Here is a 26,102-nt window from a genome sequence, read left to right on the forward strand (position 1 = left end):
TGGAATTGATCTTTACTTGGGATTATAAACTACTTTGATTTCTAGGGTGATGATATCTCCTTTTTCGTGTACCATTTAAAAATGAATTTTATAAATGGACTGCTTAAGATAAATGATTCTAATATCATGGCTGGCTGAGCTAGGGACCATTAGTTCCTTTTTCCAGTACTGTAAGCAAATACCTGTGACAGTCATTTAATACCTGATAATGAAGTATTAGAATGAATAATTACTTATCTAATTAAGGTGATAACATTTTTTTTTAATTTTGTTTAAAGTTTTTATATTTGAGGGATGATTTATCTGTGGTTAATATTTTAGAAACTTGTTTGGATCAAAAATAAAAAATAGGAAGAGTCAAAGACAGGACTGGGCACTGATTTTCCCAAACCTACCTTTTAGATGGGTTGCCATTGAGCTGGTGGATTGGAAGGACCAATGAAACACAGACATACTGGGGAGGTTCCTCGCCTACTGTTCAGAAATGTGCTTGTGGCATAGAGGGAAGCTGCATTGACTCCCAGCATTACTGCAACTGCAATGCTGACAGAAATGAATGGTGATTATTTTTATTATTATTATTGTTTATTCACAACATATTGTCTTGGAATATAAATAAAAAATACAAACCTTAGCGGATTCTGAACACCAAAAATGCTCTAAGTTTAAATTAGTATAGTGAAACCTTTTTTTTTTTTTTTTTTTTAAGATACAGAAAACTGTCTTAAAAAATTATTGCTACATATATTAAGTGTTATTGTTAATTCTTTCAGTCTGAATTTCAGGGAGTAGGGGGCGGAGTTCATTTTATACAGAGATTTTCTAGTTTTAGAAAATATTGAATGTTATATTTTAAGATGTTGGCTCTTGTCTTTAGTATAACTTCAGTTACGTATTTTAGAATATGAAAAATAATCAAAGACCACCTTAAAGTTTTTTTTTTTTTTTTTTTTTTTCGGGGTGGGGAGGGGTGTTACAAATTCTAGGAAATTTTAAGCATCATTTTTAACTCTACATTTAAGTTTATGCTTTTAATTTTTTTATTATTATTATTAAAATTGGACACCCTTGTTATCAGCATAACATACATTATACTACCTATTGTAAGTGAATGGAAGTTTTTCTAAAATGTAGATCTTCCACTTGTATTTAAAATTCATCTAATGTTATTTGTGATCCTATTAAAATAAGTAACATCAGAGATAAGTCCCTATCATGATGTCAGACTTGAACCTGGCTTTAAACTTCAGATTATCAGAGTACCAGATCCAGCTTTCTTAATAGCAATTCTAGGACAGTATAAAGCAGGCTGATACTTTTTAAATAAGATATTTTCCATTGAATAAACTTTTATGTCTTTAAACTTTTAAAGCATATCTAACATTTATAAGTCCTATTCAATGAGTAAGCTAATATGTGCACATTAATAAATGTATCAACATCTGCAGATAGAAAATGTTAGGAAGGTACATCTTCATGTATTCATCTGTTTATTTACACATCTTCATGTATACAATGTGCATTTTCTCCTCTAGCTTTCCTTTTAAAGGAACAGCTAGTGAATTTGTTTGGAAAATGATCCTTTTATCATGAGCAGATACAAAAATGAAAATACAATGAAGAATTAGTCAAAGAACGATTAATTTACAAACTCCAGAAGTTTCTGTAGGTTAGCATGGGAAAAGAATTAGCATCCACAGTAAAATTCACAGTCATATCTGCTATGCCTTTCTAATAAAGGTCTTAAACAAAAACCCAGAACACTAGAATTTTTCCTATTACTGTGCTGCACAGAAGTACAAGCGATTTTTGATTCCTAACAACAAAATAAGTGTTAAGAAACTAATACATATTTGAGACAGGCTTTTGAATATTTATTAGCATGTGCAATATATTCTTGCTCATTTTCACTCATTTATTAAATACTCATATACAGAGATTTATTTACAATGTTAACATAGTTATGAATACAGTAGATAAAGGACAACATAAGTACAAATCAAGGTAATTAGTGTATGTTGATAAGTGAATTGAAAAGTTGTTGATAAGTGAGTTGAAAATAGAAATTGAAAATAGAATGTGTCCTGTTTTATTTTTCTGTATGTATCCACATTTGTTACTTTAATTTTCACTTTAAGAGGTAACTTATCCCTGTAAATCCAATGTTATGGAGCCAGTATTTACACTTACTTTGGTAGTTGTTCTTAATGTTACATTTGCCTCCCCAGGGACTACTACTGATTTTAATCAGTTGCTTCAATTCTGATGATAGATCAGAAAAAGTAGGCAAGTTTGTTAGAGATGCTTTCTGAGCACACAGAAACAGAGTTACACATATTGTGGTTTTGAATTTTTTGTTTTTATATCACTCACAGTGAAATCTAAATGATTTCATAAATTGGACACACGTTTAGATCTGAAAGTCCTTGTCTGGGTAATCAAATAAAAATAAAATAAAAAATCTCAAATCAAAAATTATATATATATATATATGTATATGTGTATATATATATATATATCATATTATATTTTATTATTATTATATTATTATTATATTATTATATATTATTATTATATTATATACATATATGTTTCTGCAAATCTACAAAAATGCAGGCAGGCTAGTTTCTACTCAGTTCTCCTTTAGCTTAGTTTTAGTGGAGCAAACTTTTGGGGTATTTTGGCAATATCTTACTTCATCAAAAGTTAACATAAATATTACTTTCAAATGTTTAGCATTCCTCACTTAAGAAAAAATAAAAATAAAAAATGCTTCTTGAAAAATTGCAGCTATCTGTACACTGTCTTGCAAAACAGATGAACAAAAATTGTATATGGAGCAAAATGATAATGATATTGAAGGGGAGAGGAAACAAACAAACACACACACTAATTTCATTCAGCTTGAGGAGGGAATTTCTTCCCATTCTCTCAGCTGTAGTGCACAGAGTGCTGTGAGAGAGTGTTTTGCAAAGACTAGCCATGTTCCCAGAGATGTTTGCAAGTTTGCTTGGCACCCAGTGCTTGCTGAGGTATTTGTCTTGTGTTTAATCTCTGAGCAGAGTGATTTCCAGATGGCCTCCCCTCTCTGAATTCATGCTGTTGTTTCTGAATTAGTCTTGCTTTAAGGGATGATTCAGCTAGACATTAATTGAATGGACATGAATTGAATGAATTTTCCAGAATGGTCCTAAGTGACTGAATATTTCCACGATTTCACATGAAGAAATTATAGGGTCAGAACTGGTGTTTTCTGAAATTTAGTAGTTCAGTTCTTACTCTAAATTAATAAAGATTTTAAACAATACATTCTAAGATTAGAAGTACTGGGTGTGTGCTCAGAACACTAGGCTGTATTTTTCCTTTTCTGTAAAATACTTATTTAAAGTAGATGCTTCTTTTCCTGTACACTCAGCATGATTTTGTATTTTTCTATGTGACTTTTTCTTTATTTACATCATTCAACGATGAAGAGACAGGCCATTTTAGATACAGTATGTCCTAAGTAGCACAAAATTAATGACATGGGCAAATACATTGTTTTATGCACTCAGATTCATTCATACCCATTTGTGTCAAAAAGAGTGTCCTCATTCTCTTTCACAAGCACAACCATAAACCTGCCCACTTTTTGTGAATTTTTTTTCAGTCCTGTCAAATAATCACAAGATTAATGCCAAAAGATATGTTTGTATTCACACTTGCTTCTGTTACCTACATACTTATGAAGATATTTTCGGAATGTAGTTATTTATTTTTCCCCAGCAATGATAATGAAATGTTTATCAGAAACACATAACAGAAATGTTGCTTTCATGTTATCTTTCCAGGACTAATGATACTGGGTTCCTTTCCCACAAGGAGCATCTACCGGTAACAGAAATTGTGATTACAGATACTGACAGACCAAATTCTGAAGCAGCTTACAGACTAGGGCCTTTGCTTTGCCATGGTGACCGTAAGTAACAGCTACAGAGTTTTGCTAAGTAATGACGGCTTTTGAGTACAAAAAAAGTTTTGAATATAATTTGCTAAACAGCCTAGGCTATAACTTTGTAAAAATTCTACCCAAATCTTTTAGTAACTAGAAAAGAAAAAGACAAAGTGTGATGTTCCATTTCAAACTAGGGTAGAATTGTAAAGAAATTTTTAATTTTTTTTTGAGGATAAAAACAAATAATGAAGACTGGCATAGTTAGTATAGTTTTTATAGTTCTTGGCATCAAATGTTATCCTGTGAGTTTCTTCTTCAATGTTGTTTCACATTATTATGTTATTTTTTTATTTATTGTGTGATATTCATATTTCATCTTTTTTGTTTCTAATTTATTTTTAGTTTCTACTAATAAAAGGAAACTAACACCAGAAAAATGAATAAAAGGAAATGAACACCAATAAAAATCTGCACTTTTAGGCTCAGTCACGAGACCACATAAATAAATAAATAGGTTAACAAGTATTTATTTTTATGTCTTTGATTCCATTCCTCTGACTTGTCAGAGTAATTAGGAAGATTTGTTAACAGGTGTGTGCTACAGCAGTGCTTTCTAATTTTCTTATGAAAATTTGTTAGACATGGAAAAAAAAAAAGGCAAAACAAAAACAACAAGAAAAAACTGTTGGGTGCTTCATTTTCATGTCTCTTGTCACTCAGCTATGAATTGTTTACATCTCTTGTCTGTCACAGAACTGTGAAATCACAGGATTATGATACAGAACCATGGCTAATTCTGATGGGAAGAGACCTAAGGAGTTTCTCTGCCTATACAAAAAAAAAAAAAAAAAAAAAAAAAAGAGCACTCGAATAGTCTATTTATTCTTTACTTTGCTGTATACTTGTAATGCTTTTGAGATAGCGAAACTGTACTCCCCTAAGGACTCCATTCTGATTTTCTGATTTACTAAGATATTTCAAATGCTTCATTGAAGCTAATTGTTTTATTACTTCACTGTTTCTGCTGCTCTTCTCTATCTTCTAATTACTAGCAATGTTTTACCAGTTTTGTATACATTAGTAGTATTAAACTTCCTATTGTGTTTGAATTACTGGTAACAGGCAGCTCATTGTTTTCTAAATAATTGTTATATACTTGAGTCATAACTGTGGTGAAGTTGGCTCTGTGGGAGCTGTGACCTGGAACAGTTGAGAACAGTTTTAAAATTGATCCCAAGATGTTAAGTTGCTTCCTTCAGCTAATGACACTTTGCACACAATGATAGGCTTCCTTCTGCAGGAACACCAAGGAACCCATCAAAGAGCACAAGAGAGCAAAGACACGTTTTTCTCTCCCAACCTCAGCCATCTGTTCACAGCTCTGGCCTACCATGTAAAAGTTGTCCTGATGCTAACTTTTGATGGTTGGCAGTAGTCTCAAGTAGTAAGTGTTGAAGCAAGAAATTACCAGAATATATATAAATCTCCTGCCATGATGCTTTTCTAGGTGAGGGATCTGAATTCTGATTAAAATTCTTCTATCAGATCACGAGGGATGAGGGAATGGACTTTGATTTTACTTCACTGGTATGTGGTTCAGGTCTCTGTTTGGTTTTGCAGGTGAGAGAAATTTATAAATCTCCCCCCCCCCCCCCCCTTTTTATTTTTATTTATTTTATTTTTTTTATTTTTGTTTTTGTTTTTGTTTTTATTTTTATTTTTATTATTTTTTTTCCAAAAACAGAGAGTGCATGAAGCAAAAAACATAGTTTAGCATAAGATTTAGAGTCAGATTACAGTATTATCAGGAGAATGTGTACAGTCCCTGTTCAATTACATAAGAAATCATTGAATACCTCATTTTATTCAAAAATCGATATAGCTTAGTAAAGAAATACAGATACACCTGTAAGAATTCAGCAGTAATAACAAGATACTTCTAGTTGAACAGCATAAATGCAGATTATGTTGCCATTATAAGAGAATGCTATTAGAGATTTTACATAAGCTTTTTATTAATCAAGATAAAATGTAACAAATTATAATTAAATGTTAACTTAAGGAAATGTAAAACCAGGTAAATATCTTGTAACCTTTCGTTTTGAGTAAAGTTTATATGAGATTTATCATGTAAGAATTAATATGAATTTCTAAACTATAGTCAATTAAAGAAGATATGTCAACAGAATTTAAATATTTATTTCCTGCCATGGGAATTACTAGGAACTGTATCTTCTTTGTGATATCTGGCAAAACTTGACTGGACTGCAACAATAGGACAACTCCTTTCCTCTTTATGTGAGAAATACACTTAATGGCTCTCACAGTAATAATTTAGAATGAGAATTAGAATTTAGAATTAGAATTTAGAATTAGAATTTAGAATTAGAATTTAGAATTAGAATTTAGAATTAGAATTTAGAATTAGAATTTAGAATTAGAATTAGAATTAGAATTAGAATTTTAGAATTTTAGAATTAGAATTAGAATTAGAATTAGAATTAGAATTAGAATTAGAATTAGAATTAGAATTAGAATTAGAATTAGAATTAGAATTAGAATTAGAATTAGAATTAGAATTAGAATTAGAATTAGAATTGGAATTGTTCAGGTGGAAGGGACCTCCGAAGATCATCTGTTCCAATCGTCTGACCACTCCAGGGCTAACCAAAAGTTAAATCTTATTATTGAGGGCATTATCCAAATGCCTCTTGAACATTGAGAGGCATGGTACATCAACAACCTTGCTAGGAAACCTGTTCCAGCATTTGACCACCCTCATGGTAAAGAAATTTTTCCTCATACCCAGCCTGAACCTCCCACAACACAACTCTGTGCCATTCCTATACATCCTATCATTATTTACCAGGGAGAGGAGAATGGCACCTCCCTCTCTATTTGTCCGCCTCAGGAAGCTGTAAAAAGCAGTGAGGTTACCTCTTAACCTCTTTTTCTCCAAATTAGGTAACCCAAGTGGCCATAGCCTCTCCTTGTAGGACATGCATTCCAGCCCTGTTACCAGCTTTGTTGCTTTCCTCTGGTGTTTTCACATACCCCAATATACTTTTAATATTTTAGAGCCCAGAACTGCACAGAATATTTAAGGTAAGGCCTCATTAATTTTAAATATAGTGGGAGAATAATCTCTTTTGACCAGATGGCTATGCTGTGGCTAATGCGTCCCAAAACACCATTTGTCCAGGGCACACTGCTGGCTCATGTTGATCTTACTGTCAACCAGCACCCCTAGAACCCTTACTGGTTTCCTAGCCAAACTTCTCTGAATGTGTACTTCTGACTGGCATTGCTCTGTCCCTTGTGCAGCCAGCAGCATTTATGTTTGCTGAATTTCATGCCATTGGTGACTGCACAATTCTGCAGTCTATCTAGATTCCTCTGCAAAGCCACTTGTCCCTTTATCACTCAGTGTAGCATGTACTTGTTCACCTCGCAGTGGGATAATTTGTCCAGAAAGATACTGTGAGGGATGGATTCAAAGACCTTACTAAAATTCAGAAAGATTACATCCACCACTGTCCCCCTATCAACCAAATGGGTGACCTTATCGTAGAAGGAGATCAAAGGCTTTCCCTTCATGACCCCATGTTGATTATGCCTTATTATAGCCTTGCTCTTTAAATTCCTTTCAGTAGTACCCAGGGAAATCTTCTCCATAGCTTTTCCAGGTACTGGAATTTATGCAAACTATTAAAGGTATAGTACTTTGTTCAAAGTTGCTATATCTGTTTCCCAAAAGGATACATCAGGCCCTATCTGGACAATCTAGCTGAGATTCCAGGCACTTCATTTCCTATTAACTGAGTTTTGGTTGTAGAAGCACAGCACTTTTAACCTCTGCTGTGGTTTAAACCAGCAGGCAGCTAAGCAGCACACAGCCATTCACTCACTCCCCACACCAGTGGGATTGGGGAGAGAATCAGAAAAAAAACACGAAATTTGTTAGTTGAGAAAAAGACATTTTATTAGGATGGAAAAGGAAGAGAAATTATTGTTATTACTATTATTATTATAGTATTATTAGTAGTAATATAGAAGAATGACAATAATAAGAGGAAGAACAATAAGAATATACAAAGCAAGTGATGTACAATGCAATTGTTCACCACTATCTGACCAATGCCCAGTCAGACTCCCAAGAAGTAGCTGCTCCCTTCCCTGCCAACCCATACAGTTTTATTGTTCCACATGTATTCATATGGTACAGAATATCCTGTTGGCTAGTTTGGGTCAGCTGTCCTTGTTCTGTCACGTCCCAGCGTCTTGTGTATCATCGGTGTGCTTGCTGGCAGGACAGTATGAGAAGCTAGAAAGCCCTTAACTTAGTTTATAACACTGCTCATCAACAACTAAAACGTATTCTCATCTTAAATCTAAAACATAGCACTATACCAGCTACTGGGAAGAAAATTAGCTATATACCCACTGAAACCAGGACAACTTCTCATGTTGAATAAGTCTTTTGTGGGGAACCCCCCCCCCCTTTTTTTTTTTTTTTTTTATTACCAACTAAACAGGAAGCCTCTGTGGAACTCTGGTACTCAGGTGCTCTTACCACTGAAAATCCTTTGTAGACTTAGGCAATTTCCTTTGCTTAAATTGTTACAAAATTTATACTGGCAGTATTAGACAACATTGTGTCTATCATTTAAACTTGTATTGACAAACAGGAGCATTTTGGAATTCAGCATCGTTCAACACAGAGACATCTTACCTGCATTTCCCCACACTCCATGGAGAATTCAGTGCAGATGTATCATTTTTCTTTAAAACTACTGCTTCCTCAGGACTGTTTTTAGAAAATCTGGGAATTCAAGACTTCATAAGGATAGAGTTATACTGTAAGTAGCACTACTGCATTGTATTATTATTATTATTATTATTATAATTACTATTATTATTAGCATTAATATAATTAAATATTACTATTATTATTTTAGCTTTCAGTGGGACTATATTAGAGTTAACTAATAAGAGGAATATTTTAAAATATATTCTCCATTTTTATTACAGTTATTACTTTGGTAGCTTTATCATTCTCCCCAAAATCTCAGCACTAGAATTAGATTTAATTATACAAATACACATTCAAAGATAATTTCAGCCCCAGAGCATACTTAATCTCAGCAATCAGCCTCTTACTGCTCAATCAGTTCCTCCTACGCTCACCTGCTACACCCCTCATGGCCAGTCACTACGTGTGGCTGTTGTGAGATTCATTCAGAGCCACAATGTGTGAGTCAGACCATCTATAGCATAGTACCCCAACTTTGTTATGTCTTTTCCCAAATTCAATATCACCAATCTTTTTATTGTTATTATTTACTTCATACATATCTAAAATCTTAGATTTTAGCACATTTTTTTTTTTTTTACAAGAGAAAATTAAATTGTATCATTGAATTCAGTAACATGACTCATGTAGAATTTATCTTAGTTGGCTCGATGTTTTCTTATATTGTTCATTATTAAAAGGGAGAATATTTAAAAGGAATAATTATTGTTTCAAAATCTTTTGGATTTATTTGTAATGACAAATCATTTTAAAAGTTTTATAGTTGACAGGTGCTTCTGAGAGTTCTTTGTAAAAGTTTATATCTTGACATTGGACATTTCCTCATTTTTTACAGATCCAAGGTGTTATCACCCTTGATAATTTTCTGGTGAAGATATAGATATACAAATAGATACATGATATTTTATATCATACAAAATATAATTTTAGAAACATTACTGCATCTTTATTAAAAAAAATATTTTGTTGTTTTTTTTCTTTTGCCAATTATAATGTTTTACATTATTGAAACAAACAGAAAAGCACCTACTGTGTTGTTCTGTTGACACTTAAACTATGGAATATTGTGTATAATGCTTTCTCAATTTATTTTTTGTTGTCTCAGGCTGTATTCAAAAGATACTCTGTTTTCAATAGTGTCTTTACCAGGTTTGTCAGGAGTGTGGGTTGCTTTCTGTTAAAATTTTGTGAACAGGTGAAAACACGGTAGCATAATAACCTTGGTGTCATGGAATACAGAAAATGTGTTAGGTCACCACTTCAGTGAAGCAATCTGAAGCCACTAAGTCACCACTTCTCTAAAACAATGATAATATTCTTGCATGGCAAACGTTTTCCTACCTCAAAATAAACAGCTAAATTACAGAAACATTACAGGAATATTTCTGAGAACTAAATTCATCCATGCAGTTGGCAGAAGACCATCACTATTCCTCCATGATAGTAATATGCAGACAAGCTCCTGTCACTGGTCCCATTCATTCATATGCATCCTTCAGTTGCACAATCTTATATATTTGTATATAAGTATACTTGTATACTTATTTTTTCCTGTATGACTTGTGACTAACAAGGCATAAGAGATAGTGAAAGGCTGAATTTGACCATTATTACAGTGGACAAATTCAGATATTTCTTCACTTCCAGAAAATGTCATGAATTGTTGAATAGGTATACCTATTATTTTTTGATAGGTAGGATTGTTTGTTCTGGAGCCAGAATTGTGTATTTGTACTAAGAGTAATATTGTTCAGTAATTCATAATACATTCTCTTATCACAACTGCCTTAAAAAAACAAACACATTAATCACCTTGAACATATCATATTGTATAGTATCATTTAAATTTCATTTTATACTCCTTTGCAGTAGATTTGAATGTAAATCAACAACCTACACTTCATATGCTATTTATATTTCTACATAAATCAATGTCTTTGATTCATGTAATAATAAATAACAGTAATGAAAATGTCAGGTTCTGTGTTTAAGATGAAGATGTTTGAAATTATTTACAATTATTTATGTGATTAATATTTGGCATACCATAGTTGCTAACATGAAGATTTTTCTTAGCATTTTATTTTTTGATTGTTCTCAAACTTTACATCCAATGCTTTTATTTATGATATAATGGTCTGTAGACAATTAAGCCTAACTTTACCAAAGCAAAAGTGCCAGACGAAGTGTGCCTTTCCTATTAAAGGAAAGGTGAAGTTTAGAGCTGTTTGCTTTTATGAACATCTATAAACACTGTGGTGCATACACAACATAAAAAGCTATTGTAAAAATGTAGTTATTTATCCTAATCATATTTTAAACACAGAAAACTAAATAATCTTAGACAAGATATGATTATTTTTTATTATTTATTTATTTATTATAAGCAAATATAAAAATAAAATAAAACCTCGAGGCTTTGAGTTTTTGTCTGAGTTACTGTAATGTTCTGCAGACTGTTTGAAAGCCACAAGGCTAATTCAACTCTGTGAGTTTTCATAGTACACTGTATTAAATAGTTATATGACATCAAATTATATCTCCTAGCCAGAAATCTAAGTTACTATTTTATACTGAGTGCTCACTGAAGGATTATTTCCAATTTAAATACAAAACGATAAACAGAAATTTAAAGTAGGATTGGGAGCACAATTATGTAGTAATTTAGAGGGTCTTCTGAGGAAGGAACTATTGGAAATAGTGCTGAAGAGTTCTGAGTATGAAGCTGTATAGGCCCCCTTCTGACCAAATTCACTACTTATTGTCCAGGATGAGTGGATTCCTATTTTTTTTTTTTCCTCTAGGGAAAGTACTCAATTATTGTATTCTGTAGCATATTACTTGTTAATCACTTTCTGTTACTGCATATAATGTATATGTCTTGGTACTCTAAATGGTTCTTGTTGGCTGTGCTTTCTGTTAGTGATTTTAGCTACAGCTAGCCACTGATCACACTCCATGATCACTATCAACTGCATCTTCCACTCCACTTTGCCAATCTGTACCTGTGCTTTGCCTGTGTTTGAATTCATTAGCTTCAAGAGTCCCTGCAATGTCTGGAATTTTTTTGTCTAACACCAAGGTAGGTAAGGACCACAAAGTATTTTTTCATTAAAAGAGCTATGCTCCAGGACAGAGCTTTCTCATGCTACTAAGAAAATGATGAAAATGCTCTTTGCCCTGGTCTTTCATCACAAGAGGACAAATTTCAGAACTCAGTCAGCATCTCTCTACATCCTGTGGCACACCTTCCACAGGTAGTTTGACCACTGGGCTCATAAATGCCAGATTTCTTCCAAACTTGCAGCACTGTTGTTTTAACCAGAGTTGCTTTAAATATGAAATATAAACTGATTATATTTATCTCTTTTTCTAACATATTCTGGTCAGTCTTCAGACAGTCCACTAGATGCTAGTAGGGTCATCATAGCTCTTTAAAACTCCATCTTTGGAACTTCTGGAACTGGTTCTGTTTTTCAAGATTACATTACTCTTTAGTGTTAACATAATTCATTATTTCATTGGTTATTTCAAAAGCTATACTATGTGTTTTCTTACCTCTAAAATCTAATCAGTCACATTATTTATCAGATCTGTCATTCTGATATGCTATTTAATAGGCACATTCAGTGAGTTCAAAGCAGAATTTGTGTTTTCAGGCTTCACTCCAACAGTACCTGGAGGATTACAAAGACCTCCCTACAGAAGGTAACATTCAGCAGAAATTCTCTTTACCTGGTCACATGGAGTTTTCTGTTGCTCTTTTTTTTTTTTTTAATTTATTTATTCTTTTACCCCTCAGTACAGGGAGACTGAGCTCTCAACTTTGTCCAAATGAAACAAATTTATCCAAATATTCATTTTAATGATGACAAGATTTTAGGTAACCATTATTTCTTATTATTGTATAGAACAGTGTTGATTTTTAAGCAGAAGAGATCACTCACTACAAAAGGAGTTCTGTTTAAAACTCATCTGCATATTATGTCTTATTTTACTTCGAAAATCAAATGCTGTGTGTATTTTCTCTCTCAGATTCAAATGTTATATAACAATACTTTATAATAATCAGATTTGGGGCTTAAGGGATAACAAGCATATGGCATTACTCAGTCTAAAGATTGGCCAAAGTGGATCTAAATGTTCTAAAATGTCTAATGTATCATTCAAAAGTGAAAAGAAAATGCAAGTATTTCACTATTTCACTGTGATTTTTAAAAAATGTATTATTCTGTAAATTCGTGTTTGATAACGTGTTTGAAGATCTTTCATGTCCTCTGATCACTTCTAACCATTTTGCTTTTCTCTCAAAATTTAGTGACATAAATTGGAACGTTTAATGGTTCCAATTCATGGAGACTTCTCAGTCCTCTAGTCTTTTATTCAAGTAATAATTTAAAATGCTGATAATCTCATGTTTAGGAATTACTCTTCTTATGTGTTTATCCTTGAGTATGTTAATTGAACAGTTTATAACTTTCAGATTTTTGATTTCTGGCATATTCCCCATCCGAACAACAAAGATGCAGCTATGCTTTTCTAGGCAAAATATCATGCAAATGTTGCTTAGAGAATGACTCAGTTGACTTCAACATATAAGTTGAAGCATATTGTGTGAATATGTTTACATTAAAAAAAAAATATATATATACACGAGACTTTATTGACACCTCTCAATATATAAAAAAAAACTTATAATAAAAATGGAGAAAGGCCTTTTAGCAGAGCCTGTAGTGGTAGGGCAAGGAGCAATGGCTTTAGACTGGAAGAAGATAGATTTAGATTGGATATCAGGATGAAATTTTTTCAGGATGGTAGTGAGACAACAGAATAGGTTCCCCAGAGAAGTTGTGGATGTCTCAACAATGGAAGACTTCAAAGTTGTGTAAGACAGGGCTTTGAGCACCTTCACCTAATGAAAGATGTCCTTACCCAGGACAGAGGGGGTGGACTAGATGGTCTTTAAAGGTCCCTTCCAAACCAAACATAAGGCCATCATATATCTCATTCTGCAGTATTGCAGAATAGTGAAAATTCTTGACAGGCATCAGTTTTGACTTTTATTTATTTATTTTAGTTGCAATGTTATAACAACCTCTATGGACATTTTAGAGAGAGAAGTTTGAAAATCTTGCAAGAAATCAAAACATGGTACATACATCGGAATCAATTTGTTCTTTTCTAAAAGCTGTGTTACTGATTTTGAAAATTATTTGCATCTGTTAGGACAGATATTTCCTATTAGCCAGTGCTGCTTTCTAGATCAAAATTTGTACTCTGATAATTGTATGAGTTATGTGAATAAATAAGAAAAAAAAAATAGAACCTGTTTGAATTATAGTTGTGGTGGTTGAAATTTAGCTAACAATGGTAATCAATTAACATATAAGTAGGATATATCTTTTTTATCCAAAATGAAAAATAACAAAGTTAGTACATTTCACTGTTTCTTGACTTCTATACTCTCTGGGGGGTGCAAACAGTTTGACTTTCACTTTGTTGACAAACCATTGTTCTCAGTGTCATTGAGTGTGAAGAAAGAGCTTTGTAGACAGGACTTCTAAGGTCTACTTTTCCTCCCCAAAAAATTATCTTATCCTGTCACAGCCAGAGGAAATAGCAGACTAGGCCTGAACATAGCTTGTTCTGCCGTTCAGTGACTGTATGACCTAAATAACTATGGAATAATTTAAGCAATTATTTAAATATTGATGTCCTCTTTCTAGCCCCATATGAAGTGATTTTTTCATTCGATGTTGGAAATGGACCTCGTGAAGTTACAGTGCAGTCACTCACTTCCTTAAATGACAACCAATGGCATTATGTCAAGGCTGAACGAAACATCAAAGAGGCATCCTTACAAGTAGATCAGCTTCCTCAAAAGTTTCATGCTGCTCCACCTGATGGGCATATTCGGTTGCAACTCAACAGCCAACTTTTTGTAGGTAGGCTCTCATTTAACAGAATCTTTTCTAATTATCATCATGAAAATGAGAAACGGGGAAAAAAAAAAAAAAAAAGAAGATAGGAACTGGGTCTTTTGAAAACAGCTTGTATGGTAAAATAAGAGCCCTGGTGTAAAATCTAAGGAGATTTAGCTCTATTTTAAAGATAGAAAATCAGTGCTTCATCCTATAGTTATTATTGGATAAGCTTTCAACTATTTTTTTTTTTTTTGAGGTTTGTTTGAAGAAACTAAAGGATCTACTCTTCCACCTTTTTCTAATACATTTAATGGAATATTCAGACTGTGTTTACTTAGTATGGTAAATGAGATAAAGGGATTATTCTTTGACCTCACACAACCAAGACAAATCCACATCTATGGTCAGTTCTGTCTAAACCGTGAAAGCTTCAAAAAGAAATTTTACCTGAATATTTATGGCTTTATACTTCAGCAAATTTGGCATTAATGTACTTAGATAAACTACAGGAAAAGCAGAATTAAGATAACAAAAATTAATTCATGTCCATTTAGCTCTTATATAGCATTATTTAGACCTATGTGTTATGTACAAGGTAGTGTTTTTCCTCTAATCTTTATAAACATAATATTATAAAAATCTTTATTTATTATTTCTGTGGTTTTGGTGTACTTTTATGCTGTACATTCTACAAACATGTGAAGCCTGTCCTACCTTTACAAAGCTTTTTGTCTAGATCTGCTGTAAGACACATTATATTAAAGTAACTTAGTTTTCATTTGCTGCATTTTAGGGAGGAGGGAAATTAAGGGGCCTGGTGTTACTAAATAAAGTGTATCTTTAGGAAAAGCTGAAAGTAGATCAGTTTGAATTTGTGCAATCTAATCTGTGAAGGAAAACTGAAATTCCACAGTTGTTTATGTCAATATCAAGTCTAAACAGTTTTCCAGTGATAATGACAGTGAGTTGATCTAATCCTTCTTCCAAATGTTCTGAAACTGTACTAACCTGATTTAAGAGTAGCACTTCCCAGAAAATTTTATCAAATAATAGGCTACTGAATAAGGTGATCTTTTTTAACAAATGAAAAATAAATAAATAAATAATAATTAAAAATATATTTATATATTGGCTGACTTTGTCAAATAGTTTATACTTCTAGTATAAAAGTATATATATTTATCTCTTATATGGAGGTGTCAATTTAAAATTTTGTCTAGCTTGTTTTCTTCAGATAGTGTTCAGATGAATAGTTTGCATTGAAATAGTGATTCTATTCTGCTGCTTCTGGTATTTTTTTTGGTGGAAGCTTTTAGTCAACAGTTGTCTGGAAGTTCATGAGGATTATGGTTGGCAACCTTGTATATTGTGAAGTGTTTTCTGTTTTAATTTGTAAAAGAGGAAAAAAAAATACAGCAACAACAACCAAAACAGGAGATGATATAGTAAATTTTGTAACATAGGTTAGGAGAAAAAATGTTGTGCATATTGCACACCTTGCTAAGCAATAACAATGAAAAAAATGTTGGCTGTCAGGAAGTGTCTTAAAATGAATAGTCATAATAAATGAAGCAACAATTACCTTCTGGATTGTCCTATTCATTTACGGCATATGTTTCATAGTCAGGATTGACCAGCCTCCTCACTCAGTAGAGAAGGGAATAAATTCAAGATTGGACACAGCTTCCACCACAGGACAAAATATGAGACATGAGCTCTGGGACATCATGACCCATACCATGAGACAGACAGACAGACATGCAGAACAATTGAGCAGTCAGCAGAATCTTGAAAAAGTAAAACTACTCTTCATCACCCTCCTTTAACCTTTTCTCCTTTACTTTTTTTATTATTATTATTCATTTTTCTGTATTCCTTCATTTTTCCTTTCGCTTCTCTTCCCTTCTCTCCCTTTCTCTCCCCTTCTCTTCTCTTAAAAACAAGCAAACAAACAACAAAACCTAATTTCTGGATGTTACTCCTTTGTGAATTAATAACAGTATGCATCATTGCTTGGTATCTTACTGTGCAAAATCCTTTTTTTCCGATCAAAAGATTCAGGAGTTCACTGTAATTACTTGAGAAAAAAAGAAACTAGACACACTTTTAAAGCTATTTATAAATATTTCCACATGCATAAGCATATATATTGGAAATTCATCATAGACTATTCAGGGGCTGTAAAATATACAGATGTTGTTACACATTAGTTCTTTTTTTTATTTTTAAAAGCTCATATGAATTTATTTCAGGTGGGACAGCATCTAGACAGAAGGGATTTTTGGGATGCATTCGTTCATTACAGTTAAACGGAATGGCCCTTGACCTGGAAGAGAGAGCGAAGATAACACCAGGAGTTGAACCAGGATGTCCTGGACATTGTAGTAGCTATGGTAACCTGTGTCACAATGGTGGAAAATGCAGAGAGAAATACAGTGGATTCTCTTGTGACTGCAGTTTCTCTGCCTATGCCGGGCCATTCTGTAAGACAGGCAAGCGTGTCTTTTAGCTTCCTCAGTTATTGAAAGTAAGAGCATGCAGTCCAGTATAAGTTCCTTAAGGATATGCCTGAATGGTTACAAATCATTTGTTTCACCCAGTGTAGAGAAACATTCATTTTAATTTGCTCAGTATGTGTAACTAGTTTTATAAACATGGTCTTCCAGAGATATACTCAACATCTACTGTTTAAAACACCTTATGTGAGAGAGTCATTATGTTTTCTTTAATGTTATGTAGCAACCTTCATATTTTAATATTATACTACAGCTAGGAATAGTATATATAAACATTTGGGTATCTGTCTGTCAAGTCTTAAGGATCAACTAGGACTAAGCTATGACTAAATTTGGAAAACAAACCAAGAAGTAACGCTTTTTTTTTTTTTTTAACTGCAAGAGGAAAGTGAGATTATGGGAAAAAGGAGCGAACCCATCTTTTCATCCTTTTTCATGGAGTTCGTCACTGATGGTGTTATACTAGTGGATGATAAACAGTCATTGAGTTTGAATTTTAAGAATGGAAGTTCATTTAGAAATTCAATATTTTCAAATTATTCTAATTTGTTAAAAATTGCTTTCTTCCTCCATGTATTCTGCAAAGTACTTGCTGGCTTAGATGCCATCGCTCCAGGTTCCTCTAAATTCATGAGCATTACATCTACCCAGCTACTACTGCCACGAAAAAAATAAAAGACTCTTGTGAAGTCCTTCCATATCCATATCCCTTGTGGAAATAATGCTACTGAATGTCTTCCATTCATTCTCATGATGTCTTCCTGCTCCCCAGCAAATAGAAAAAGAATGGTCACACTCCAAGCTTATTATTCTTCAAGTGATTGATTAGTGGGTCCTGTTGCTGAAAGCGTGGGATGATCTTTAATTATTTTAATCACTCTCTTTCAAAAATACCAAGCCATATTACAGTACTTTACAAATTTATTATTGTTATTATTAATTATTATTATTATCATTAATTATTATTATTTATTCATTTATTTATTTATTTTCTGAAGTCTGTGCGTGATAATGGGATAGTCTAAGAGATATTTTTGGTAGGAAGCTGCTGTAAGATGTTCTGGGAGAAGGCATAGACAAGTTTAGTCAATGTGTTAGAATTTAAACTCCTGCACCAATTTCTCTGTATGTGCAATGTACTTAAGAGAGAAAACATATGGACTTCAGGACATAAATAAATAGAAAACAAAACAAAACCAAACCAGAAAGCCAGAAGCATGTTCAAAACCAGACAAAAAGAAGCACATCTTCATGCAACAGATATTTAAGACACATGCGTCATGTGGTTTTGGTCTAACACAGGATGAGTCTTATTATTCTCTATAATTCTAGGTATTAGTTAATATTTCTTTCAACTGTATCACAATAATTAAGAATACTTGTTCTTTTTTTTTTCTTGGTTGCTTTGTTTTGTTTTGTTTTCCTGTTTTTACTGCTGTTTTGCATCATATTTAAAAACTGAATTGTTCTTTATTTCAGAGATCTCTGCCTATTTTGGAACTGGAAGTTCTGTGATATACAATTTTCAAGAATACTACACCTTCACTAAAAATTCCACTTCTCATGCTTCTTCTTTCTATGCTGACATGACACTGAGCAGGGAAACAATCACATTTGCCTTCCGAACAACACGGACACCAAGCCTACTGCTTTATGTCAGCTCCTTCTACAAGGAATATCTCTCAGTCATTCTAACCAGAAACGGTGAGTGTTCAGATAGGCTGTGTGGAAATACTAATGAACTGTCAACTCAAATTCATCCTGATTCCCATGAGCTGAATCACAAATTAAACATTGTCCTGTTGTTGCTTTAAATGGTATCTTTATTTTTCAGCTGTAACAAGCAATACTTTCCATCTCAACATAATTCCTCTTACTGTAATTTCAACTTTTACTGCTTTTTATTAGTTTTGGCAAAATAAATTATTTCTGGAAATACTTTAGTAGTAATTTTTTTCTTTTTTTCTTTCTTTTTTTTTTTTTTTTTGACTTGAAACTCAAAATGTACCTGGTGAAAATCCACATTATATAAAAGATAGGAAATTACCTTTCTCTATTTAAACTTAGCATGAAATCTTAGTTGTAGCTTTGTTTTTCATTCTTTCATCTTGCCTACTAACTTCTTAATACTTATTTACCTTGTTTTACTTCTAGATTTTTTTTCAATTAAGAAATTTAACTACGGAAAAGAAAAAAAAAAGAAAAAAAAAGAAAAAAAAAAGACTTACTTGAATATTTGGGTGTGTCAAAGACTGTTTGCAGTCATACTGGCCCTGTGCTCAAAGAGACTGGCTTTTCCAGATCCAGTAGATATAGAATAACTATAGAGTCCTGATCATGTGAAGTAGAACATGTTCTATGACTGGCCTGGGTCTGGACAGGGATTTGCTTTTCAAAGGACTAGTACAAAGTTGTAGTATATCTACATTTGATATCACTCTTGTCTCTGACAAGAGAACCATGGAGCGTTTGTGTTAAAAAGCCTTTGTGTGATATGCATAGAGACTATACTAAGAGTTAACAACAAGAAATGGAAAGTGAGATAGAAATGATTCATTGTATCCTTCTTGACTGTTGATTGGTCAGAGATTTACAGTCTGACAGTGTAAATATTATTCAAGAATAGTACTGGTAAGGTAGAGAGTTTTATTTGCTAAATCACGTTGAAATAAGCTACCAGACCAAGCATTTTTGAGCTGTAAAAAAAAAAAAAAAAAAAAAAAGCCGCAAAACCTTTAACTCATTATGACAGGTTCACAGATTATACAGATTTGTCAGTTTATAGCTATCTTTGCTACATCATCCTACTTTCAAAATTGTTATTACCTTTCCTATTGTCTTCTTTCATTTCTCACTTAGGTCAGTTTCTCTTATTTGAGCTAATTCCTTATATAAATTAAACATTTGGTTTGCTCTTCAAATGCACATGTGAAGCGGGAGGTATTGTATATGATCTACTGTGCCTGTTGTGTACCCATTATACTATACCATTTACTCTATCTATATCTGCAGGAAGTTTACAGATCAGGTACAAACTAGATAGCCATCAAGATCCTGATGTCTTCACCATCAATTTCAGAAGCATGGCTGATGGACAGCTACACCATGTGAAGATTAACAGAGAGGAGGAAATGCTCCTTGTAGAGGTAATTCAATTCAAAAAGACAAAAAAAAGGGGGGCGGGGGCGGTGGTGGTGGTATTACCATTACCAAAGAATATAACATCCAAAACAAAATTAAATAAATAGTTAAAACAGAACACTTAACCCAAAATGAACTGTGTTTTAATATCTCAAGTAAATAAGTAAATAAAGCAAAGCTTAGCAGACTCAGTAAGAGTCTAGTTTAGGAATTCTCTTTGGATTTCTTCTTGTCTATTTTAAAAAGACAATTTCTTGTCATCATTTTATATGAATTGTTTTATGGTTAAATTTACATAATTGGATGACTGCTGTCATTAATTTGGGATCTTGTTTTTTTTTTTTTTTAATTAATCAAAAAACAATACCCATATTCATATTTTTATATCTAGAAAATAACTTAAGCCTACTTTCTATTTCTCACAAGTCCTTTTTACATCAATGGCATATTATTATTAAGAAAAATATTTTTATTTTTGTGAATAGCGGATGATAAAATAGAAATAATTTACTAATTAATCATTAGATTTTTTAGAATTGTTAGAACATTAATAAAACCTCAATTTTTAAATTATTTTTTATAAATCCTGGATGTTTCAAGTTAACAGTTTAGGGTTAGAGATAAGATTCTGTAATTATGCATTGGTACAAAGCTTGAAGTCAAGCTATTCTAGAGGTATACTGGCAGGCATAGTATTTACAGTATAATACTTGATCTTTAAACATGAAATAAATGTTGAGTGACTTTTATAGTGAAAAGAACCTTTTCCATTGTTTTGGGTGTTTACCAATTTTATTTATTCTAATAATAACTAAGAAGGAATAATCCAAATAAATAAATATTGATTTATTAAGGGAGATGCTTAGGAAGTATCACAGCTATAATCAGTGAGCTGAGAAAGCTAATCATCTTTAACAAAAAAAAAAAAAAAAAAGATACAATTAACAAAGGTTTCCCTCAGCTTTTTTTTTTTTCTTTTTAATTTTGACTCACATCTTATCTGTTTTCTTTCAAACTTTAACTAAAGTCATTTCCATTATCCTACTTTGCTCTTCAATGCACCATTTTGCAGGTTAACCAGAATGAAAGAATGAAATTTATTCTGTCTTCAGGCACAGAATTCAATGCAATCAAGTCTCTCATACTTGGCAAGATTTTAGGTAAGTGGAACACCACCTGGTTTTCTAAAACTTAGATCAAAATGTCACCATTGCAAACCTTAATAGCATTGAAAGACATTTGTTGTCTTGGAATTAATTAGATGCTGAGTTACAATCAAGGTAGGAACTTCAGTCCTGTTGGAGTGCAAATATAATCATGTGTAAGTACTTCCTGAAAAATGAGCAAGTGCATTCCATTAAAAGTAATTTCACATTTATCTCTTCTATTTTGCAATCAAGCATTATGAAACACAACTTTTTTTTTTTTCTCTCAGGAAAAAATAATTTATCATCAAATCATACACAAAACCATAGAATGCTATTAATCACTGAAAATTTTCTGATTCAGTTTTGATGTAAACAGGGATAATACAAAAACTTTATTGCAGTTACTTATTAAGAAAAAGATAATCTATGACATTTGTCCAGTTCAGATTCATTAAAAACATTTTTTTTCTCTGTAGTAATAATCAAAATGGAACTTACCTATCTGCAATTGCTTTCTTGTAAATTTGGTTAAAATAATATAGATAAATAATATAGCTTGAACTAGAATTCCTAAAATCTTACTATTTTCATAACTGTCATTGGTAAACCTTAATAATAGTACTTAATAATAGTAGATGTGATATTAGAGAAAAGTCAAGCAATATTCTATATTTCTTTCTTGTAAAATAATTTTATTATATATGTATATATGTGTTGTTATATTCTAGTATCACGTAAAGATCCATTCGTACATTCTTCCTCTAATAACAGGTTTTGTTTCAGCAATCTGTAAACAGAGTTGGTATAGTTTGCAAGATACAACAATGTACTAAGGTTACAATGACCTTTTCACTATTCTGCAGTTATATTAATTATTCTCCTCCTTCTACAGGTTGCCCTGGAATAAGGGCTGAATAAATAGGTTTGCCAAAATAAGGATTATTTGAAAAGACGATATCTAAATTTATATCTCTTAAGTATTTATAATTTTGTAAGGCATTATGTTGTCATCATTATCATCTACAAATCTTTTATTTTTTCATAAAAACACATTTGATAAGAAGTTATGAAATTTTATTCGAAAAAAATAAATAAATTGGAAATTAAGTGGCTCCCTTGGTGTCTCTTGAACATCTAGACAGTAAACTGCCTGAAAAACAGCGGTGGTTTCTCATCCTTTTAAAATCCTACTAAGTAAGTTAAAGTTTTAAGAAAGTCTTTTTTTTTTTCTTCTTTTTTTTTTTTTTTAATAGTAATAAATTCAGAAAACTGTGATATATGGCATAGAAGAAATTGAGTTTTCATCTCAAATTAGTATAAATGATATATTACTTTATCTTGCTCCCCAAGGATTACAGGAACTATTTACGTGTTTCATATAAAAGCTATTGTGAAGAAGAAGTTCTAAGAAGTGTTTCTGCAGATTCATTTTTATGTAGTTTAATTTGAAGAAGAATTTTATTACTTTGTAACTCAGGTGCCTCTCCAGGATCCACATATTTACCACTTTTTTTGTACAGTACTGTTGGGAATAAGATAACTGGTTTGGTAAATCAGTGTTTCTGACATTGTAACAGGTCTAGAAACATTTTCCTGACTACCAAGGTAGGAAATACTGCTATGTATTTGCAAAGAGTCTCCTACTGACAAGTAAATCATTATCTAAAAGTGTCCATCATGTTATTGGTCGGAGGCAGTAAGTCTGTCTGTCTCTGATTTCTATCTACATTCAAACAACGTAAATCGACAACTAAACATATACAAAAACAGTTTTCTGCTTTATTCTGAGTAGTAATGAGAGATTAACTCTCACACATAGACACATGCATGCACACACAGATATCAATTTCAAATGTAACCTCCCCTACATGTAATCGTGGCTAGAAAAGAAAAAATAATAATAATAAAAAAAAACATTCAGTTAAGTTTCAAAACTCTGGAGCAAAATTAAAATGATTTCTTACCTATTCTTGTTTAGAAAATTAGATGCACGTGTGGTGGTTTTACCGTGCTAGGCAGCTGAACACCACAACTGCTCTCTCACTCCCCCTCCTTAGATGAGGAGGGGAAGAAGTAAAGGAAAGAACAACTCATGGGTTGAGATAAGGATGATTTAATTAAAGGAAAAAAAAATTATTATTATTAAGGAAAGATTATTATTAATTAAACAATTTAACTAAACAATTTAACTAAACAATTAACAATTTAACTAAAGGGGAAAAAAAAGAAAGGGGAACAGGGAGGAGGAAAGGGAAAACTAAACAAAACAAGGAAAGGCTATGTGGAAGTGCAGAGGAAAGAAATTAATCTCTGCTTCCCACAAATGAGCGATGCTTAACCACGTCCTTGAAGCAGGGCCTCAACGCACGTAGCCGGTGTTCAGGAGGAGGACAGATGTTTTCACAACGAGAGCCCACCCCTCCCCTCTTCCTCATTTTTCCACCTTTTATTGCTGAGTGTGACATCATATGGTATGGAATATCCCTTTGGTTGGTTTAGGTCAGCTGCCCTGGTGATGTTTCTTCTCTCACATTTTTGCCCACCCGTAGGGGGGTTAGAGAGAGTCCTGATGCTGTGCCAGCACTGCTCAGCAGCAGACACAACACTGGTGTGATACCATTGCTGTTTTAGCTCCGAGTGCAGAGCATAGCACTGTATGGGCTGCTGCAGGGAAAGTTAAAATCCCAGCCCGACCCAGTACAACATGGGGATTAACTGAGGGAGATTTGAACATGAAATCTTAAGTGTAAGTAATTTAATAGGCTAATGTAGAAAGACGGTTGTGTTTCAAACTCAAGAAGAATTGGAAGAAATATTTTGAGTGTATAATAAAATGAATACAGTGATAATTGTTTTCATATTTCCAGTAACTGAATGATAATTTAAAACATATTAAATAATTACATTTAAAGATCACATTTATAGATCTTAAAAAAGAAAAATCAAATTATTGATTGTGATTGCCTGAAAGAGTCACAGTGTATTGATCTGTTTTCTGTATAGAAAAATAATTAGAGGACTTCTAACATGAATAGAAATGTAGTACTTTTGAAAAATAGATGTTTTTTATACAACATACAATCCTGAAAAGAAATGTATGTAGATAGGCACAAAGAATGGAAAAGAGAATGATACATTTAAGCATATATTTAAAGCTGTATTACCTAAAATAAACTACTAGATTAAAAATGTTTAAAATCTTTCAAAAGCTCACATATTGATGATAAAACCAACTAAGGAACTGATAATATTTTGATGTAGTGTTCTATTGTGGTCACTCTCAGATATGAGTAACACCACAGTGACTATTACAGAAGTAAAGGATTTGTTGTCTTTTTTATGAAAACCCATATAAAAGTTTGTATTATTTTACTTTAAAATGTATTTCATAGAATCATGGAATGATTTAGGTTTAGGTCATCTTGTCCACTACCCTTGCTCAAGCAAGGCCACCTAGAGCCAGTAGCCCAGGACAACGTCCAGATGGCTTTTGAATACCTCCAGGACTCCACAAACTCACTAGGCAAGTTGTGTCAGTGCTGTCACCCACACAGTAAAGAACTGGTTCCTGATATTCAGAGGAAACTTCTGTGTTTCTGTTTGTGCCAATTACCTCTTGCCCTGACACTGGGCGCCAATGAAAAGAGCCTGGTTCCATCCTCTTTTTGCCTTCCCTGTTTGATTATCAATTGCCATTGATAAGACCCATGCTCCCTATCTTTCTTCAGGCTGTCAAGGTCCCTCTCAATTGCAGAATGAAATTTCAGTGTATCAGCCACTCCTCCCATTTTTATCATAGAATTGTGGAATAATTTGGGTTGGAAGGTGAACCTTAAAGATCATTCCAAATCCCCTACCATGGGCAGGGACACCTTCCACTAGACCAGGTTGCTCCAAGGCCCATCCAACTTGACCTTAAACACATCTGGTGATGGGGCATCCATAACTTCTCTGGTCAACCTGTTCCACTGCTTCACCACCCTCTGAATGAAGAATTTTCTCCTAACATCTAATCTAAATCTTTCCATTTTTAATTTAAAACTATTAATCCTTCTCCTATCACTACACTTTCTGAAAAATTATAGAATCAATAGAATCATTAGGTTGGAAAAGTCCTCTAAGTTTATCCGCTCCAACATTTAATCTAGCACTGTGAAGTTCACCATTAAACGATGTCACTAAGCACTACATCTACACAGTTTTTGAAGACCTCGAGGGATGATGACTCAACTACTTCCCTGGGCAGCTTGTTCCAATACTTCACAACCCTTTCAGTGATTTTTTTTTTTTTTCCTAATATGCAAAATAAACCTCCCATGGCACATTTTAAGGCCATTTTCTTTTGTCTTATCACTGAATGCTTGGGAGAAGAGCCTGATCTCAACCTCCACCTCCTTTAAGGCTGCTCTCCTGTCGGCCGCCTTTAGGTACTAGAAGGCTGCAATGAAGTCTCCCTAGAGCATTCTCTTCACTGCTTCCTCAGCCTGTATTCATAGGAGAGTTGCTCCAGTCCTTCGATCACCTTCCTCTTCCAGACTTGCTCTAATATGTCCATTAAATTGTTTTATGTTTTCTGCAAACTTGCTGAGGATATACGGTACCCCACCATCCAAATCATTTATGAAG

The 26,102-nt window shown here is 32.9% G+C and overlaps 1 protein-coding gene across 6 annotated transcripts in view; it reads left to right on the forward strand.

Annotated features, from left to right (window-relative positions):
* Positions 1 to 26,102, forward strand: part of CNTNAP4 (contactin associated protein family member 4) — a 270,899-nt gene that overhangs the window by 229,487 nt on the left and 15,310 nt on the right. For 5 of the 6 annotated variants that reach the window (XM_083819196.1, XM_083819197.1, XM_083819198.1 and 2 more), the window contains 8 exons: positions 403 to 559; positions 3,831 to 3,958; positions 8,623 to 8,793; positions 14,474 to 14,692; positions 16,924 to 17,163; positions 18,667 to 18,891; positions 20,200 to 20,333; positions 21,401 to 21,488. In XM_083819196.1, coding sequence (XP_083675322.1) covers positions 403 to 559; positions 3,831 to 3,958; positions 8,623 to 8,793; positions 14,474 to 14,692; positions 16,924 to 17,163; positions 18,667 to 18,891; positions 20,200 to 20,333; positions 21,401 to 21,488 — 1,362 coding nt within the window. The remainder of the gene's footprint in view (positions 1 to 402; positions 560 to 3,830; positions 3,959 to 8,622; positions 8,794 to 14,473; positions 14,693 to 16,923; positions 17,164 to 18,666; positions 18,892 to 20,199; positions 20,334 to 21,400; positions 21,489 to 26,102) is intronic. The other variant, XM_083819200.1, reaches the window with a different exon arrangement.

Source organism: Anser anser (assembly GCF_964211835.1).
Source record: "Anser anser genome assembly, chromosome: Z".
NCBI lineage: Eukaryota > Metazoa > Chordata > Aves > Anseriformes > Anatidae > Anser > Anser anser.